General features: G+C 41.0%; 1 protein-coding gene across 5 annotated transcripts in view; it reads right to left on the bottom strand.

Moving 5' to 3' along the window:
• The window catches only part of bsna (bassoon presynaptic cytomatrix protein a), a 134267-nt gene that overhangs the window by 100553 nt on the left and 13611 nt on the right, over positions 1–20103 (bottom strand). For 4 of the 5 annotated variants that reach the window (XM_086214286.1, XM_086214287.1, XM_086214289.1 and 1 more), the window contains exon 2: positions 3133–3712. In XM_086214286.1, coding sequence (XP_086070412.1) covers positions 3133–3712 — 580 coding nt within the window. Of the gene's footprint in view, positions 1–3132; positions 3713–11022; positions 11145–20103 lie in introns of those variants that run through there. The other variant, XM_086214288.1, reaches the window with a different exon arrangement.

The raw sequence follows: 20103 nt of genomic DNA, 5'->3' as shown, positions 1-20103 counted from the left end.
TAGACGGATTATCTGAATAGGAGTGACTCACAGCTTCCGCTTGATTTTTTGAGGACATTTTCTTGTGATGGAAACATTAGAAATACACGGCTTATCAGGATTTGTAATAATAATGACAATATCTGCAATAATTTCTTAATTAAAAAATGTGTTTTTGCTGTTTCTACTTGTCATTTTATCTCAAACTCCAAACCAAAGTATTTGTTTTCTTGGAAGATTGCCATGTCCCAATTGTATCAAGTAATTATGGCCACCAGAATTGTATCTTCTTTCCTAACGTGTCCAATTTCAAACCTATTTCAAGCCAAGATTGGGTTCCAACCTAAACTTTGACAAAGGAAAATTCTCAGGCTGTTTCTCTTCACTCGTACCTTGAATGCACAGTTAGATCCTGTCTTTCAGTGCATTACTGGCTACAATAGGTGTATTTCAATGCAAGGCAAGCTCCATAAATCATGTTACTCACAAAGGTCAAATGAAGAACCTTATTTCCAATAAGAGTCCGATGACCTCGGCTGAGCGTGTGTTGATTGACAGCTAATGATGGGGGATGCTCAGTTAAAGCAACTGTGAAGGTCCTGCAGGAATCATGTGCATTTAAGGTACACCTTAAATGCAGAAATCATATTTATTCACATTATTTAAGTATTTTTTTCCGCAATTCATGTTCTTTAATAAGCCAACATCAATGTACACACGTAGAAGAAGCCCTTTGATAACCTGAGAGCAGCTTTGCACTTGTTTAACAGTCATAATGAACCACACCTGACCTGTTAATATAAAATAATCTCTTTGCCTCGCCTGCCTAAGTCTACTAAATGTTATTTGATGCAAATGGAATCAGAGTGCAGTACGACAGATATGTAGACAGGCTGCGCTTATTAGATTACCGGGACACAAAGTACATTGATTAGCTGCGATAATAACAGATAATGTTCAGTTTAAGTATTAATCCATAGCTGCAGACACAACAAGGCTGGAGCTCTGCCACATCATGCTCATACATAAGGTTGTATCTCTCTCTCTCTCTCTCTCTCTCTCTCTCTCTCTCTCTCTCACACACATATACATATATACTATTTATTTCAATTTTTTTTCATCTTATCATGGACACGACATTTGAGGAAACTGACTCTCACCTTCCGTTTTTGCCGAGCGGGCGGGTAGAGAGTTAATCTTATCTAAACTTGAGTCTATGCGATTGGTGCAACTACCGATGGGGGCAAAGAGTTCCCAGGAGGAAACAGAATCCATGACTTTGGTTCCTACTGTATTTGTCATGTTAATAGTTTTAAGATTCACGTGAATCCAGACGGGGCTTCTGCACTATGTTCTTTCCAGGGACTGAATGGTGACACAATGACATCTTGTTCCTGGTGATCCGTGATGTACAAATAATTTTGCAATGATTTTGATCTGCTGAAAGATGAACATGATGGTTTAGACTTCTGATAGGATATTTTGGGGAGATGTTTCGCTCGTTATTTTTCTTGATCTTGTTTTGGAATCCAGCAGTTTCTTGTTGAGAGTCAAGTGATGTAGCCAGGTCTAAAATGTATCTTGTGAGTTACAGAAAGATGGCGTGCAGAGTAAAGTAGATTATATTAGTGATTTTACCTTGTAAGTTATTGAAAATCACCCTGTAATAAACGCTACAATGCTGGCGTGGAGCATTGGGGTGGAGAATATAACAAGTGTACATAGATTAGCAGGTGCCAAGAATGAAAAATTGTACACGACAGCCCAACAGATGCGCGTTTCATCCAGAAGTCGACTTATTGTGCCATCCACCACATCAAAACCCCTGATTGTGATGTAGGAATCAATGGGCTAGCACGGCTAACTTATGAGATGTGGCCTTGTGCTTTTTGTGTCCTCTATTATAAAATCTTTCCTGTGTGTCCAGGGAGGATGAGATTTGATTTTTGTCACATTGACAATGACAGTTTGAACCTGTCACCAAAGTAGTCCACCTCCATTCCACTGAGGAGGGATCTTAACCTCCTCTGTCCTCATCATCCAAAACTCGATCTCAAAATAACTCCGCTGTCTGTCACACACAAACACAAACACACACACATACACACACACACACACAAACACACACACTCACACAAACACACACGGTCATGCCTTGTGTATCTTGCATTTCCACATTAACAGAGAGAGAAGGAAAGAAGAACTGCCGCTGTCTGAGTCTTTAAACTAATCACAAATCAACTCTCAGTCCTGAAGTAAACACCTACAACCCACAAACACAAACATGGTCTTGCTTTTATGTTCAAACGTATATTTTCTTATCAGTATTTTCTATTAAATACTGTAACAACCAAAAGGAGGGTCAATGATACGACGCTTTTTTTGTCAACACCAGTGCAGCCGACGATGGTTGTACTCAAATATTTGCCCCTAGAATTAAAGTAAGTCAACGGAAGTACAACTAGAGATGTACTTAAAACGGTAGGTTTAAAAGTCATCTCACAGTCACATGCAGTGTGTTATTCGGATGACTGGACACAAATCTGCACAACTCTCGCTCTCCGTCACTCTCCTTTTCTCTCTTCATGACCTCATTTATCTCACGCGCATCAAACCATCCTTCTCTCCCTCTATCACTTTCTCTTCACTGACTCATTCCCTTCATTCACTCACTTCAATTCAATCTCATTCAAGCCAAAGGTGTAAAAAAAGCACACAAAAAAAGGAAAACGCGCCTCTCTTTCTCTCGCTTTCCCTCTCTCTCTCTCCCCTCCCTCGCTCTAATAACTGGCCGGAAATATTCTTCATCCTGTCAAACTCAGCCAGCTCTGTTTCCAGACAGAATACATTTCTCATTCTGTTGTTCATTGTCTCAACCTGATAAATAAATTGATAGCGATTTCTGTCCTCCATGGTATTGAAATATATTAGTGCACAAACACTTAGTCCATAACTATAAATCAGTATTATCAGCTTTCCGATTCTGCCTTTGGAACTATAAAACTAAAATATGAGTAATGGGAGAAGAGTCAAATGTGCAAAAAAGAAAGAAAGATGAAAACGGAGTTAAAGTGAAACGTTGCAAATGCACACATGCACACATACACAATTCCCTCAACACTTCCACAACACACAGTCGCACACCTGACCTACCTCAGTGAGATGCGGGTTTGGGTTGAATCCACACTGGTTGCACACAGTGGCCTTACACTGGGTGCAGGTGTTGTAGTTGGGTACAGCCGGTGGGTTGGACAGCTCTGTGGTGGTGCACACTGGACATAGTTTGCTGCTTGGCATGGGTGCGATTTGCGGCACTGAGTAGGGCGAAGTGGGCGTCATGCCACGATCAGGAGACACAGAAGGGGAGCGGCCTGTCCTGGACCCGCCTGAACTGGTGAAGTCAACTTGGAGATTTCGACGAGAGGCGTGCTGACCTGGACTTTGTCCTCCGTGGCCTCCCATGACCGAACCGGCAGGAGCATGACCCATCCCGTGGCCGGGCCCCGTGCCCTGCCCCATACCGAGCCCTTGGCCAGACTGCATATGTCGGGGGGAGGTTGGACTCTCATGGGTGGCCAGGCGATAGGGTTCACCAGCTCTGGACCCTATTCCGCCAGAGCCCATTCCTGCTCCTCTACCACCTCCCATTCCACCCATTCCTCCCATCCCGACTCCTCCATGAACTCCCTGTTGCATGCCAGGCTTGGGGCTACCCATCTGACCCATTGGAGCCCTGAAAGAGAAGGAAAAAGCAAGATATTCAAACAAACACAAAATTCCATTAAAATTTATTAGCAAGATGAAGGGCCTGATCTCAACCACACAGCCGTACACAGTCACAGGATGGTGGTCCTGGAAGCATGGTGGTCTTTGGTTAACAGTCTGTATGGACTTTGCAGCTTACACCCGCTATTCACCAAACAGTTTCTAATCCACAGACATGCTAGCAACTCTGTAAGACTGTTCTCTGTTGCACCAGCCCTTTGAGCTAAATGCTAATATTAGCACGCTGGCATCCTCACAGCGGCAACATGCTGACAATTGGCAGCTAAAATGTTGCTCGCCATTTTATTACATGTTGCTTATTAGCAGAAAAATACACTTTACTCTGATGGGAATATTTGTTTCGAAGGCATATTTAATCAAATAGTACTTGAAACATTTTGAACTGGTGGTGTTGTTTCATGAAAGAAAGTCCAGCACTAATCAGTTAATCTGTACAATTACTGACCAGTTTGAAGAACCAGATGTGCCAACCAGAAGCTGGTGCTCCAGGAAACAATGATCTTTCTTTACTTGCAACCCTGATCATCAACAACAGAGGACTTTTTAACTCATCTTTTATCGCCATCTCCAGTTTATATCTTAAGATTCTCCAATAAACATGAATTAAGCTTTATGAATGATTGTTTTGACGATTCACAGTGGATTTAGGTTTGATAAGTACTCCTATCTGATCCTAAAAAAAGACATTTGTGGCAGTGTTCATCAGAATGTTATAAATTCATTGTTGGGGCGCAATTGTCTTGTTAATTGCCTTCCTGCTGCTGGGGAAGACTAAATGTAATGAGCAGTGGTGGTTGACGCCACTTCAGTGTTTAATAGAAAATATTATTCATTGAGTGCAATATTAAATGAATAAGCACTGGCGGGGAATTTGGCCTGATAATTGTCACTGCATTTGAGAAAATTCAATTATTTTTTCACTGCTAGAGAAACAGCAGCAGGCAAAGCGGCAAAATAATTACTGATTCATTCACCAGTACATTCTTGAAGCTTTTTGAATCCCCTAAATGTGGACAAAATGTCAATTCCAAAATGAACAGGATGTCTATTGTACTGCTAATTGACAAAATAAGCCATATTGGTTTTCATCTTACACTGCTTTGGTTTGTTTCGTTTAGGCACAAGAACGGCTTGGTTAACAATAACAACATAGTTGGAAAAATGGTTAAATGAATTAAGCTCTGATTGCTGTTCTACTCTATTAGCTGTGCTGTCAGTGATTGACTGAGCCAAGGTCCAATGAATTACCAACTCGAAATGGTTAGTGAACACCGAAATTGGAAATGTTGATTTACAGAGTTCTGGCGTCAGTGTGGAGACAGAAAAATGTTCCGGTCTGCTTCTTCTTTCACATTCACAGTCTTGTTGACAGTCTGGCCATGACAACATTTCTATGTCTGACTTTTTTCTGCCTTTCTTTGCAATCACTCTCTCAACAAATATTTTTCTTCCTCTATCACAGACCCTTTGTCTTTGCTCAGTCACTCATCTCTTCATTGCTGAAAGCTCTATTACAGCCCGACATCGACTTGTGAACGTACACCAATATACTCTGCCTCTGTTTCCGATGGGTGATTTTAAGAATGTGGCAGCAAGTTCATGTCTCACAGAAACTTCTGAAGTGATGGTTAAGTGCAGTAACTGGCTTTCAGGCAACATCAAATTCAGTTACAAGTTCAGCAACACCAACAAAATGGCAAAGCAGAGAATATATTAATATCGCAAAGTAGAAATTCCCTAATCCTTGAACACCATGTTTGAACAAAACAATGTAGCAGGCTGTCGCTGTGTGTGTGTGTGTGTGTGTGTGTGTGTGTGTGTGTGTGTGTGTGTGTGTGTGTCTGGGTGGGTATGAGTGTGTGTGTGTGTGTCTGGGTGGGTATGACTTGCATTTTCAGGAACACAAACCAGAGTTAAGACCAGACATTTGTGATATTTGGAGAAACATACTCTCATGAAACATTAATATATGTCACAAGCTGTTGCGCACAATTTTTCAAGCAATTAAAGAAACAAACATCTGCAAACTCCATCATTGTGAATTTCCAGGAAAAAGCCAAACAATTCTTTTCTTCTCAGTATAAAAGGTGATTATTTTTTTGTTGTTGAAGTAAATCTGGTTAGTTTCAGAGATAAAACAGTCTTAATGAAAGAAAGAAATGAAAGGTCTGGGTAAAACCTAGAATAAAAACAGCAGCAAACATCCTGACTTGTTTTTTTTGCCAGATAAATTGGCTGTAGATGTCCTTCTCCTTGCTCACTATTTTATGGATTCTGTAGAAATTATAGGGCAGTACTTTTAGTGAAAAACACCTTGGTCCAGTGAAAAGTAGAATTCGCTGTCTTACTCTCCATCATCGTCAGATCAGCGATGATTATCAGCCCTAATCTTTTTCTTTGCACATCTGCTATTGAAGAGGAAGTGAACTTTAAATTATCCTGTTTGCTAGTCGAAGAGACGCCTTTGCAAATATATTTTTTTAAACTTCCAGGAATACTTATAATGGAACTGCAAGTCATGACACTGGAGGGTAAAACCTAGAGACATTAAATCAGTGTAACAGAATATGGATATGTTGATTGGCTCTGTTTTTGCTGTGTTTTTATGCATTTATTGAATTTGAAAGCGTGCCTGTGGCGATCATTTGAAGGAAAGGGTTATCAACTGTAACACAGAGTGACAGATATGAAACAGACAAACGTTTTGTGGTGTAGCGGTTTGTCTGCAACCGTGCACATCCTACAGTCACACATGTATAACAATGTACGCTCTCAGGCCAACACCTACAGGGTGGGTACATTTGGGTTTGAAAGGGGGGGGGGGGTGACTCAACAAAAACCCTAAGCTCCACTGGCTGACGACAGAATAAGAGGCTTAAATCTGTCAGTGGACCTGATGACGGGAGAGGAGGTACAAAGAGAAAAGCGGGTACGAAGAACATGAGCTATACAGGAAAAGACGGTTCAATATTTTGACAAAAATATCTACACTGGCGCTGTCTTGGGGACCCAAACCTGCTACTGTGGAAATCCTGTTAGTGAGCAGGTGGGGTTCAGTCATGGTAAACTGTTTGACCTAATTGATATCCCTGAGGACTGGAATGTTGTCTGATTAAATTTGGTTAACGTGACACAAGTGTGTAAGCATCTTCTTTCCACTTCACCGGCCTTGCACCTCTGTGATGCAACAATATAATTTTACCCCCACGCAGTTTTAGAAACATCACTTTCCTGCAAAACGACCCATTAGTTCCTAAAGCTACTTTTAGCTGACATAACATGACAGCCCTCTGTGTGACACAATAAGGGGTCACTTGGAGAGCACGCACATCCGTTGAGGTAATATGACATCTCGAGTTCTGGATCAATTTCACAATCTAAGAGACTGTTCCACAATCTATCATCCTACCAAATTTCATCAAAAGTTCTCCTCCACAGATCATGTGGCCCCTTATACATTTGGATTGGACCACTCCAAGAAGAGTCTTCACCCACAGTGAAGCATTATCATCACCAACCAGGTGGAATAACTTTGTAACAAGAGGCCGTATTGCCAGCGTTTACCTCGTGACTTTACTTGTAACAGGTTACTATAAAGACTTTCCATGGTTGGAAAATTCATCATTTCTATAAAATATAATCATGCAGTGTTTTGGCATCTAATCATTTTTCAATTAGGGTTGCTGAATGTATCCTAAATTGATGTGACGATCACATTTTCCAGAAGAAGCCATCACCAGTGATGCAGGATGATGACAAACGGAATGGTAGGAACAGTCCTTCTCTCTGCGTATTTACACATTTTGCCTCTATGTTGCACCGGGGACATTTATCACAGTTGAACCCAGCATTTAATGACCCAACACACACACTTGTTCAGTCTAAGTGATTTCACCCACTCCCATTATATTCCTCTATTTTCAGTATGATTGTGACAGAGAGTGAGATAAAGTCGGTCTGCCAATCATTTGTTTCAGAGAGACACAAATAGAAAAGAAGAGACATGTAGGGGTGCGGATGTCTCATTGTCTTTCTCTGACAGGATATACACAGCGGGATATTTCATATAGACTGTAGAGATTCCACCGCTAGCAGTCAAGCATAGCTCTACATCCATCACACTTGCAATTTTTTTACTTTTTTTTTTATTTGTTTGGACGGCTGAGCAAAAATTGATTTGGTCATCATACAAACACATTTTCTCGCCCAGGCGTGTAGTGAAAAATCATACCAGCTGAGTCATGGCAAATCTAGAGGTACTAATTTTACTCCACGGCCGGGATAAGTGCAGCCAGTATAGATGTGTTTTTCAAGTATTCAGGAAAAAAGGTTCGTTTTTGTTTTGTTTTTTTATGGCTGACAATTATACTGCAGAGTCAGGAGGGAGTGGCTCTTGAAGTAGAGTGGTTCAAATGCCTGCCTGGGCAAAGAACAGAGCCCCAAATTGGTCCCGGTTGTCTGAAGGAGAGAATATAAATGTTCTCAACTCACTTGACTGATGAAAGTCTTCCAACTATAGGGCCCAAATGACTCCAGTCTTTTTATTTGCAATCCCAGAAAATCCCAAAGTGGAAGTGTTTTTTTTGCAAAGGCATGTAGCAAACAGAGATTTGGGTATACTGAGTATATTCCTTCTCTCAACCTTTAACCTGCAGAAAAACAACTTTGGCTATTGGACCCAAACTAAACATTCTATTTTCTCATTTCAATTGACAGCAATGCTTTTTTTTTTTTTTTTTAATTAAGTTTTGTTTCTTTCCTGCTGGTTTTTTTTCCCACCTGCCTCCTTATCGCCCCCCTACTCCTGTTCCTATTCCTTTCTTACTTCCCGTTCTGTTTGTGAGCGTTAAGATAATTTGGGGTACAGATTAGATCATTAACATGAATATAAAGGAGAGGACTGTATGAAACTATGCATAAAATATCATGTTCTCAGATGGTCGACAGGCTCAGCTAACCGCCATCGGCGTTTTCAAAGCACCTGTCTGGGTTAAACATCTTCACACTGTGTTTCCCACCCATTGTGATTCATCTGCTTTCAATCTGCCTCCTGCTCTCTTCCTGTGTGCCTTCTTCTCCTGGTTCCTCTTGTTCCATTTCGATGATTCACTTTTTTTTTCCTTTTTTTCCCTAATGTTATTATGCTACTTTTAATTCTATTCTGCTATTTTTGGAGTACACAAGTTTTTTTTTAACATGGTTGGAGAAGATATGTGTCATCATTCTGACCAACTATCTACTTCTTAACCAATAAATACACACGTTGTTGACCATTTAGCCTGAAAGCCAGAGATTTTTTTAAAAAAAGAAAAGAATATATTTTCATTGTCACTTATAAGAAGCTCATGCTCTGAACAAGTTCTACATCTGGAAAATGTTCAGAATCATATTTGATTATCACAGTATTGTCTTACCTCTGTCTTTAGCTCTTCGTGCTGCGGTCACAGGGATATTTCCAATGTCCTGATATTGCTTTTTTTTCTATGTTGGTGGTACTCATGTTATCACTACTAACAGCTAGCATAAATAACTTGCATACTAAATATTGAAAACCCACCACGTACACAATGCAGTGGTTTAACCAGAGGCAAAGAGCTTATCGACTTGCCTGCTGGTGTTTTTGACTCTCCTCACTCCGCACACCCTGCTAATGGCTGTTACTATGGGCACTAGATCTACTGGGTAAACACAAACATACCAGGTACATGAACAAGTGATGGAGGTCACCCATACTCGCACATTTAAGCACATGCATGCCAGTGTTTTTCATACATTTGGAAAAATAAAAAAGGTTTTCCATCGGGAAATAGGTCCACTGAAGGAGCAAATTACGAGTAAAATCTTGTGAAAGCGGGTAACAGGGGCGGTAAACATTTAAAATATGTGCCCACACACACACACACACACACACACACACACACACACACACACACTCTCCCTCGAGCCTCTCTGTCAGTGCTTAAAAAAAGAGGAGTGGGCAGCTTGGCAAGCTGTTTTCTTAGTGATCAAGGCATATACAGTAAGTCTTCTAGTGTTTTGCTGTACATGGGAAAAAAAAGGAAGAGGAAATGGAAAAGAGTCATTTATATGTTTTGATATTGTTCAGCAGCGGGGTTTGAATTGATCTCTCTGATCAAACATGGCTGCACTACTGTCACTGTAAAAATTTGCATCGTCTCAGAGGTCTATAGCATAATTATAGCTAATCTATTATTTAGAAGGCAGTAGTGCTTTGGCTTCTCTGAGCCAATGCAATTATTTGTTTTTATTTGATAGTTAAGAATAGTTGGACAGATGTGCATTAATAAACTGACATATTTTGTGCCTTTATGGCAATAGCAATGGAATTGTCAAGTGACAAGCTATTTATAACATCAAATGCCTTGCTCTTCGTTGCAAAGAAAGGTGCATCCAAAAATAGCAATACTTTAGCACGAATACATTTCAAACATGTCACTTTTGGTGTTTGATACATGCATCCACAAAGTAGACCTTTGTTTCTTTGACAGATGATGGTGACAGTGCTGTACTCTTTCCATTCAATGACAAAAAAAAAATGTAGCAAAGAAAAAAAGAAAAAGGACGGAAGACAGTTAATAGCCGTTTCCAGACTCCATACTAGGGCTGAGTAATTTTATCGATTCTGCCTTAAATTTCAATATTTTGTTTCCCCGGAGAGTATCGATTTTTCAGCCGCGAGCATCGATACATTAGCCCCATTCGAATCCCCCGTGTCCCGCACTTTGCAGGAAGAGCAATTAGGTCTGCCAGCCGCTAGTGTCGCTGTAGAGCATTTCTAGTCACCCCGACCCCGACGCCTTTCTCATCCGGTTAGAGATGAGAGATTCAGGAAAATGGCAGCAAGTATTGTTCCCTCTAATTTTTCATGTGTCTGGACATACACAGCAGCTCTCTGAGCACACTGAGGATCAATGTGAGCAACATCAGTAGTGCAAGCTGAGGCCACACCTGTTCAACACCTAGGAGCGTAGCAAGGTACACGGCTTATTAAAAATCAAATAACAGCAGCAATTTCTATGAGTTCACTTGTAATATTTTCGGGGGTTTATAACACAACCGCTGAGCTACCGTCGCCGTGTCTTATCTCTGCCGCACTGTTGTTAGCTAGCTAACCTGCACGGTGCCACGGCGCGTATGGGCAGGGCAAATACGCAAACACTGCCAATGCCACGATTGGCTGCGTAACGTAAGTGAACCGTATCTCATCATATATATGGCTGGACACCTGTCACTCACCGAGTTTATGCGCTGCATAGATTTTCTTGTGCGCTGAGAATGTGCAGCGGTGCGCGATTGCGCGGGCGCGCAGCGTAGAGGGAACATTGATCGTACTAATCTCTCCCACTCGAGCTGTCTGGAAAACGACCGTCTTTTATTCTTCGCTCATCAAGGCAAAAGACAAAGTCGAGAGTGACCCCTGGTGGGATCCCAGTGGTAACTACAACAAACTGAAAATCATAGTACAGAAGCAGTCTTACACATGTCCCACCTGAACATAGACGTTTAAATATCCGCTGATATACGTCTATTTATTGACGTCTAATGGACGGCTCTATTAGCGAGCACTTAGAGGGACATTGGCGACGAGTATAAATCCAGCTCCTGCAGGTTTAAACGCTTATGTGTGAGAGCATTTCGGGTTCAAAAACAAAAAAGAAAGCTACGATTTTGACAAAAGTGTGGCGGTTTGCAATCTGTGTCACACAAACGTTAAGTACGCTGGAAATACCACCAACCTGTGAGCCCACCTAAAACGGTCAAGGTAATGCTAACCAAGACCGAGCCCAAGAAGCTGCTGTGCGACCCCAATCATACCACGCTGGACAGTGACGGCGGTTGTTGCCACAAGTTCCCATCTTCTTCACCGAAGTTGCAGAAAATTATGGAGTCCATTACTTTATTTGTCAGGATTTGAGACCGCATTCAGTGGTGGAAAACACCGGCTTTAGACGCATGGTGAACGCAATGGAGCCCCGCTATGCTAGTGTCACCTGCGAATTGAATTATAGGCTGCCATGGTTTATTGGTAGTTAACCTGGTGCCTAGACTGGCTAGTAGCTACCTCATATGTTCAGTGTCAAGCTAAAAAAGCTGCCAAAGAAGGCCACTTGCTGCACTTAAACCCTCCATTGTTTACTTTTCAAAAGCTTGCAAGCTACAATTTGCACTCAGTTTCAATAAATGAATCTAATTTTCTCGATGGAACACTCACAAGATGTCTCCAAATCGCTTTGTCCCTTTAATATCTTTCATAAAAGGATGTAAGTGTATCGAATTGTATCGTGAGCTCAATATTTTGATATATATCGTATCATGAGCCAAATACTGTGTTTTGCATCATAGTGGGAGATTGGTGTATCGCTACAGCCCTACTCCACACTGGTAAGCTGTGTTGAAGAGAGCGGTGAGACCGTTTATAGGTTTAAAGATAAGAATAATGAAATGCACTTGAATCATTTCTCTCCTGGAAGACGTTCATTGTTGGACAGTTTGAGAAAATATGACACTGACCGATCCTTAAATTGCAAGTGAAAAGGCATGGGAGAGTTTATAGCCACATTAGCCACCATGCTGCATCTGTGAAGCTAAATCCATTGTCAAAATTATATAACATATTCATGGATGTATGGATCTCTTCGAAGAAAATTAGAGGAAGTCATCTGTTTTAGAAAAGGAGAGATAATCCAGGATATCAGTCCCTCTTTTCTACACAAAAACACATACATACCGTACAATGTGGTGTGAGTACTTTCACAATCAGTCAGCATCGCTACTTTATTCAGTCCAAAAGCTCTGACATCCCGGATGTAGTGTTATATTAACCATCAAATAACGAGGATCTAAAGAAATTATGCAAGTTTGTCGCTATGGTATGATTTTTCCAGTTCAATCCATTATTTATACAGCATGTAACACCGGGCTTTGTTTGTTACATAATCAGGGAGTGGCAACCCTTCTGCACAGCTGCATCATCCAGTATAATACTTCAATCTATTACTGTGCTCCATCTCGACACACACACACACACACACACACACTTGGAATAGTGGTGCAAACACAATCAGAGCACACACGCTCACACTAATAGGTTACTGACAGCACGTGTCCTGATGGTAGTAAGTGCAATGTAAGAAGCTTTGCTGCAAATGACTTTCTAACGATCCCATATGGTGCTCGGGAAAGGCCACAAACACTGACTTAAATACAGACGCATTCTGCAGCACCATATAATCATGTGTGCTTTTAAACGTGGAAGTGATTTTCACACTCCACCAAACAACTGACACCCACCTCCAAATGCAGCGTAGTGGATGGAGGATACTGGCTAACTAAAGTAATTAGCCAGACTCTCTGTACAGACTTGAATGTGTCGATGGGAAAGCTACAGAACTGTAGGAGTAAATTACAAATATAGAGCAGGAAGGAGATTAATTATTAATTCAGCTATAGTGTAGATCAATGAAAATGTGGACAGTGGATACTATAGTCGGTTTTAAATATGTATTCCACATGTAGTTCCAACCCACGACCATTCAGGGGAAGAATAGAATAGAATAGATTGGAAAAGAAAAGAAAAACTAGAATAGTGTTGTTGGTTTTTAGCAAGGCTGCATAAAATCATGTCAACTATCCTGCAGTGCAGCTCCATCACAGCAGGTGTTCGATGCAGTTTGATTTACAGCCAGGGATCAAGCCACCAACACTTTGGATACTCCCTGTCTTCTACGACGCCTGTAGACACACCGTCATGGGCGTTTCTTGTATTTCTCCAGACTAAGACTCTGTCAGCCAGATGTCTAATGGACTTCTTCGTCTTTTTGCTCCAATATTTCTGCAACATTTCTGTGCATTCCGAGCAGATGGCTGCCATAAATGACAACCACTTTTCTGTTATTTAAATGATGTGTGTGGGTGCAAGTGTGGGTACTTGTGTGCGTGCGTGTGTTGCAGACATTGCTTGTATGGCACTTTTGGTTTTGAGCTTTTCTCTGTTGTACTATCTAATACATTTAAAAACATAATAATATATATACACATATTTTATGCAATATACATACTTATACATCTCTCTCTCTCTCTCTCTCTTACACACACACACACACACACACACACACACACACTCACAAACATGGGGCAGACACTGATTGAGGTGTGTAATGCCTCATCAACTTTCCTCCCAGCTAAATCAAGTCTCCATAAAAAAAGAAGTCTGGAACAGAAATTGGATTTTGAAAATGATGTCTGTCTGACCCGCAGACAGTCTGTGAAACTGCGTGTGTGACTGAGAGACTTGTAACTTTACTGTCTCACTGAGACCTGGACTGGTTGGCTACGTGACTCGGTTACCAGCAGTTGGTAAATAGGCTAGTAGTCTGCACAGTACTTGACCTGTCCAATACTTGCTGACTGACTGACAAGCTTTTTAGAAGACTAACTAGCGGACTAAGTAGCAGAAAAGTATCTGACTGATTACCCTGCTAGCTCAGTATCAGAGTGACAAAGCTAGCTTAGTTAGCAATAACTATGGTGGAACCATTTTCAGACGATTGCTCATGCAGGTACATGTGAAGGTGCTTCAGCATACACTAACATGGAGGACAACATTTCTTTTGACCATGGATCAAATGAATGCAGTATTTTATTGCCAGGTACATTCCAAAGGAACAAGTAGGACTCTTGGAGCTCTTAAGAAAATACATATATTCTCGTTAGCATGACAGCTAACCTGATTAGCATCCCGCTCAGTTCAGTCTCAGAAGGACACCTGCATCAAGTCTCAACATGGACCAGCAACAACCTTGAAAAAAATGTATGAATATTTATCCAATAATTCTGCAACACCCTCGCAACCTAGCAACAACCTTGAAAAGAACATGAATTAAGACAATTACAAACAAAGACAAAATCAGGTTTTACATTAGACATGAATAAAGTTATGTCTAAAGTAATTTGTGTACTCCACAGTGTTGGGTTTGTACCAAAATTGAACTTGAAAAAAATGACCAAAACTGTCTAATAGACAGACAGATGGCACTGAAAACACATGGTAATGACTGGCAAAGATGAGAAATAATCCAAAGTTTTTCCATCTTACTCTGGGTCAAATAAGGTCTTCAAAGTTTAAAACTGTTCACTCGTTCAGACAACTTGTCATTTCCAATCCATTTTATATTAATGTTGTGTTTTGGCTAAATCTGTCAACAGGTTAACCATACGAATGAATTTCCAAACGCGTCTGATGGGCTAAAAGGCCAGATGATAGAACAAATCGCCAACTTTCTGACTGATTATTCTGGGCCTCTAGCTGGTTTTTCTTGCTGGCTGTTTGCCTGCTGACTGCTAACTGATGATACACTACGGACAGGCTGATTATTTTGCAACCTTAGCTGCCCGTTGTTGGATTGAATGAATGAATGACCGGTAACCTGGCTGGCTGACTGACTACAGGCACTGCCTCAGATGGAAATGAAAGCAGTCAAAACTGACGAATGGAGGCGGGTGTGAAAATGATCAAAGGGAGAAGCAGCAAGAGGCAGGAGAGAGGGAAAGGTCCCAAGAATTACCCTGCTTAGCATGCTGCTCCACACTTGGAGCCTTCACCCTCTCTTTCTATATCACACACCCTCACATTTACACATATTCCTCCCTGCAGACACATACACACACATGCAACTATATGAAAATCTATTTCACTTCCTGCTGTACCTGATTACTGAATTCTATCAGACTTTTTGATACACGGCATCAATATCTACTGATCAGAGGCCTCATTATTATTTGAGCACTTGTGTTGCCTGGTTCAACACCCGTGATGTTTGATCATTCCAAAGGGAAATGGATTTTTACTGTGCATGAATCACTCTATAGTGGCTCAGCCACAGTAAATCTACAGTAAGTAGAACCCTGTTGGCCCATCACCACATCGAACTCATCGTTACAGTTCGGGACTTCATAAAAAAAAAAAAAAATCAACCAATCAGCTCTTTAGGAAGTGTAAACAAAGGTTTAGCTAACAGTAGCCTCTTAAATATTATGGCGTCTGCTGCTTTTCATGGCTATTACACAGCCACGTAAGTGGTCGTGTGTGTTGTGTGTTATTAAATGAGTGGTGTTACCTACTTTTTTAATGAAATTTGATTATAACGTATAGCTACACAGTTGTTAGAGTCTTCAGTATACACAGTGTTGTATTTGTCCAACTATTATATTAAAACGTTCTGTACTCTCCCATGTCTGTTTCAACTTGATGAATATACTTTCCCTTTTTTCCTGCTTTTTTCGATTCCGGTTTTTGCTCCCATCTCATCTCCTTCCCTCTGTGATCTTTGTTTACAGCAGCCTGTTAAGTCCTAATAGGAGTCATTCATAATTACTCTCATTAAGTCCACCAACAAGCCCACGAGGGCATCAACAAAAACAAAGTCAGCATTGTGTGTAAATGAGCAGATCTCCGAGACGACATAAATCTTCTTCAGAAAAATCAAAAACTTAACCTGAGTGGAAAATTTATATCATTTTTAATTAAAAAAAAAAGATGAAGCACATTAAAAAAATAAAATAAATAAAAACAAGGACTCGCGTCAGAAAGGACTTCAGCCTGAACAGCACTGCAGTTGATAGTTGTTCTCTGTTATAGCCATATGAATAGAACACACACACACACACACACACACACACACACACACACACACACACACACACACACACACACATACACACCAGTGGTCAGCCCTCACCTTGAGCATCTTCTCAGATATCCAGTGGAAGATGTACGTCCAACTCACCACAACCTCATCATGACAGAATCAAAGTCGTCTATGGTGCTGTGCTGCCGCCACACAGATATGCAAAAAAAAAAACTTTTATAAAGTTACGCTTTCTGTAATCCAACACAAACTCATCACAACCGTCCCTCTCACTCTCCAGGTCCCAATCACATTTGTGAAGACATTTCAGAACAAGACTTGGACACTGATCCCAACAAACATCCAGCTGATGTCCGTTAAGTTGTTGGAGCCGGTCAGTGTGAAAAACGGAACACTTTTAGCGGGTGTAATTTGACAGAACGATACAGCTCCCCCCTGGCAAAACTGGGGCATTTCAGAATGGTCGTTTCCATCACTCAGTCAAGCAAAAAAGTCAAGTAGTTTGAAAAAAAAACAACAACCTCAAATTAACTTAAAAAAAAAACTGGAGAATTTGTATTTGTTGTGAAAACTAGATGTGTCATTGTTCAAAGTACACGTAGAGCCACTGACCAAGCTGCTGCATGTGACAAGTTGGGACTGAAATGCGCTGCTGTGTGACAGAGAGGAGATGCAGCCCGTCCTTGGCAACAACACAACAGAAGTGCTGAGCCACAATTTGTCCTGCTGGATTTACCTCCCTAAACTCTCTTCCTCCCTTTCGTGTTCTTCTCCTTATTTCCTCTCTTTTGTCCTCCTTCTCTTTATCGCCACCTTCCATCTCTCTCTCTCTGTCTCTCTCTCTCTCTGTGTCTGTCTCTCCACCCTTTATTCTCCTCATTAACTGTCACACATGACTGTCAAACAGAATCAGAGACGAGCGGGGAGACTGCTCAGCGAGGGCACCACAAAACCGGAGGTGTTGTGCCAAAGCAGAGCTGTGGGGCTTGCAGACAGCTGCTCACTTGACTGCAGAACCACCACGACGGTCCTGTGTTCAGTTTGAATGATTCACAGCCTTTTACTCGGGCTGCCTTTTTTTTTTTTTTTTTAACCTTTTAAAATGCTGTACCTCTACCCTTTCAAAATAGGTGTTGGGGCTTACAATGGTGATTTAATTGATCATCCTCATGTTCTTGAGAGGTCTAGGAGAACATTGTTACTCGAGGGATTTTTGTGTCTTCTCGAACCCCTCGACTACTTGTGACCGGTATAAACCGAGCTGAATCTGGGGCACATGGACTGATTGGAGTCATCTAGACCGCTACTACATCACAGTGTTTTTTTCTTATTTGGTTCTCCAGATTTCAACACCAATTTCTTTTTTTTGAAAGCCACTAGATGGATGTAGTTATATGTACATGGTATTTGTTACAATGAGATCGTCACAGAAAGGAGCCACAAGTTGTGCCTTGTAGTGCAGCTCAGCTCAGCCATGTGTCGTCGTGTTTGTGTGTGGGTTGGTGAGATTTGGTGTGCAAGGCAACCTTTTGGCAGGTACAGTCACAATGAGTGCAGCCTTTGACCCGGTGTTGTGGCATATTTTTGCGGGATCACACTTAGCAATCTTTGTCCCGTCACGCTGCTGCAGCATAGCATAAGAACACAGTGCCTCCATTGCAAATAATTACGGTTAAGACGTGCTGGCCTCCAGAAAGAAAGACACTTTCCCTGAGATGATGGAGTAACCAACCCTTAGATGGAGCCCTCAGCTAAGGGAAATATTTTTTTAAGTTTAAGGGGCTGAATTTGAAAGTTGTGTAACTGAGGGGAGGTGATGCCTTAAAAGACCATGACTTTATCAAGCTGCAGTTCGTAAAAGTGAAAAAATGTTGCATTTTGGAGCCTTTTCACCCTCATCCTGCAGAACTTGTTCACGTAGAGTTCAGCTTAATTTCATCAAACCCCTCAAGAAAAGACAACATGAACATTTGACTGCATGTTTATCCTCAAGTGACATTTTCTAAACGTTTCTAAATGCGTACGGTTTGGGAGTGTGAAAGTTGTACTTCACCCACGCTGGAACAGAATCGCCTCGTCAGTGGATTCATGAACAAAATCAGACAAGTCGTCTCGATAAGGGGAGCAGAGGAAGCAGCTCCTTTTGAAGCTGCTGAAAAACTGCGAGCAAAACCTTTGAACACATCAACTAAAGTGACCTAAATACAAAAATCCAATTTTTTCACAATTTCATGCTGTTAACAAAAACATCCCGTTTTGAGTATCTTTGCTCTGCCAAACCTCCCACTGAGTCCAAATGACTGCAGGAGCAGAACTGTGCTGAAAATTAAACTGTGTCATCCAGAAGAAGCTGTCAGAGAACAAACGCAACATATTTCACACTGCTGATTTGAAAATGGGGAAATTGTTCATTTGTAATTCATTAAATGTTTTTGATATGGTTAGACGTTTGTTTGAGTGATGTGTAGCTATACGGACACGAAACTTGGTCCAGTAAAAAAAAAAAAAAAAAAATTAAATGGAATTTTTAAACCCCCCCCCCCCCCGCACCCAAATAGTGCATTAAGAGTTATGAAGGTACATTTTTGAAAAGCATGTCAAATCACTGATGTTCAATGTGGAAAAAGGAGGAGATGTAATTTTTATTACTGTAATGAGAAATATTACTCCAACCAGAGTTGGGTTTTTTTTAACTGTCTTAAAAAAAAAACTTTAAATCTATTCAAAACAGTGACTTCAGAGGTGTGGACTACAGCCCACTAGTGGCCCATGAAGGTACTGCAGTAATGCCATAATGGTCATTTACAAAAAATATTTTTTAACATTTAAACAGGGGTGCACGGTAAATCGCAGTTCATTACAAATTAGAAGAGGACCTGCTGCAATTTTAATCACGAAGGTGTGATTTTTGTAGAAGGCTAATTTGATGTTCAAAACACCATTTCAGAATATTGTGGATCTGCAGAGGTATCCTGCCCACATGTGATACTCTACAGACATGAGAAGACATCTTTGTTTGATATCCCCACAAAAATCATTTGAAGGTTGTTGTCTTTTTTCATTGATAATTAAAATAGTGATGTAAAAGTTAAAGTTACATTATGCAGTAGCAGGTAAAATAATCACATTACTAAATTGACCGTAGGTGTGACTGTGAGTGTGAATGGTTGTCTGTCTCTATGTGTTGGCCCTGTGATGGACTGGTGACCTGTCCAGGGTGAACCCCGCCTCTCGCCTGAAGGCTGCTGGGATAGGCTCCAGCCCCCCCGCGACCCTTAACAGGATAAGAGGTGGAAAATGGATGGATGGATGGAAGGATGGATGGATGGTGAGTTAGGTGCTGATGATTTTTAGATTTTGAATTAATTTCAAGTTTGGACTGATTTATGACCAGGAAAGTGAAGCTTTTGATTCACCCCCCTGTTAAAAAAATAAAAACGATTTTAAAATTATTATTGTTAATATTGTATTTATTCAGACACATTCATTGATTTGGTGACAGAAAAGGTTCAATGAGACTAATCGGCATAAAACGAATAGAAAAGGTTGAGCTTGTTGATTAACACTCATTTGTGTGGTTCAACAAAACAGAAGCATGTTAAACACACACACACACACACACACACATGTAAACACACAGGTGGTGCTGTCTCAGCTTTAACAAAAACAC

This window comes from Aulostomus chinensis, chromosome 9 (genome assembly GCF_037954235.1).
Source record: "Aulostomus chinensis isolate RoL2024-O1b breed Wild chromosome 9, RoL_Achi_v1.0, whole genome shotgun sequence".
Lineage (NCBI taxonomy): Eukaryota > Metazoa > Chordata > Actinopteri > Syngnathiformes > Aulostomidae > Aulostomus > Aulostomus chinensis.
Note: the sequence above shows the minus strand (reverse complement) of the source record. Positions and strands in the feature narration are given on the sequence as shown.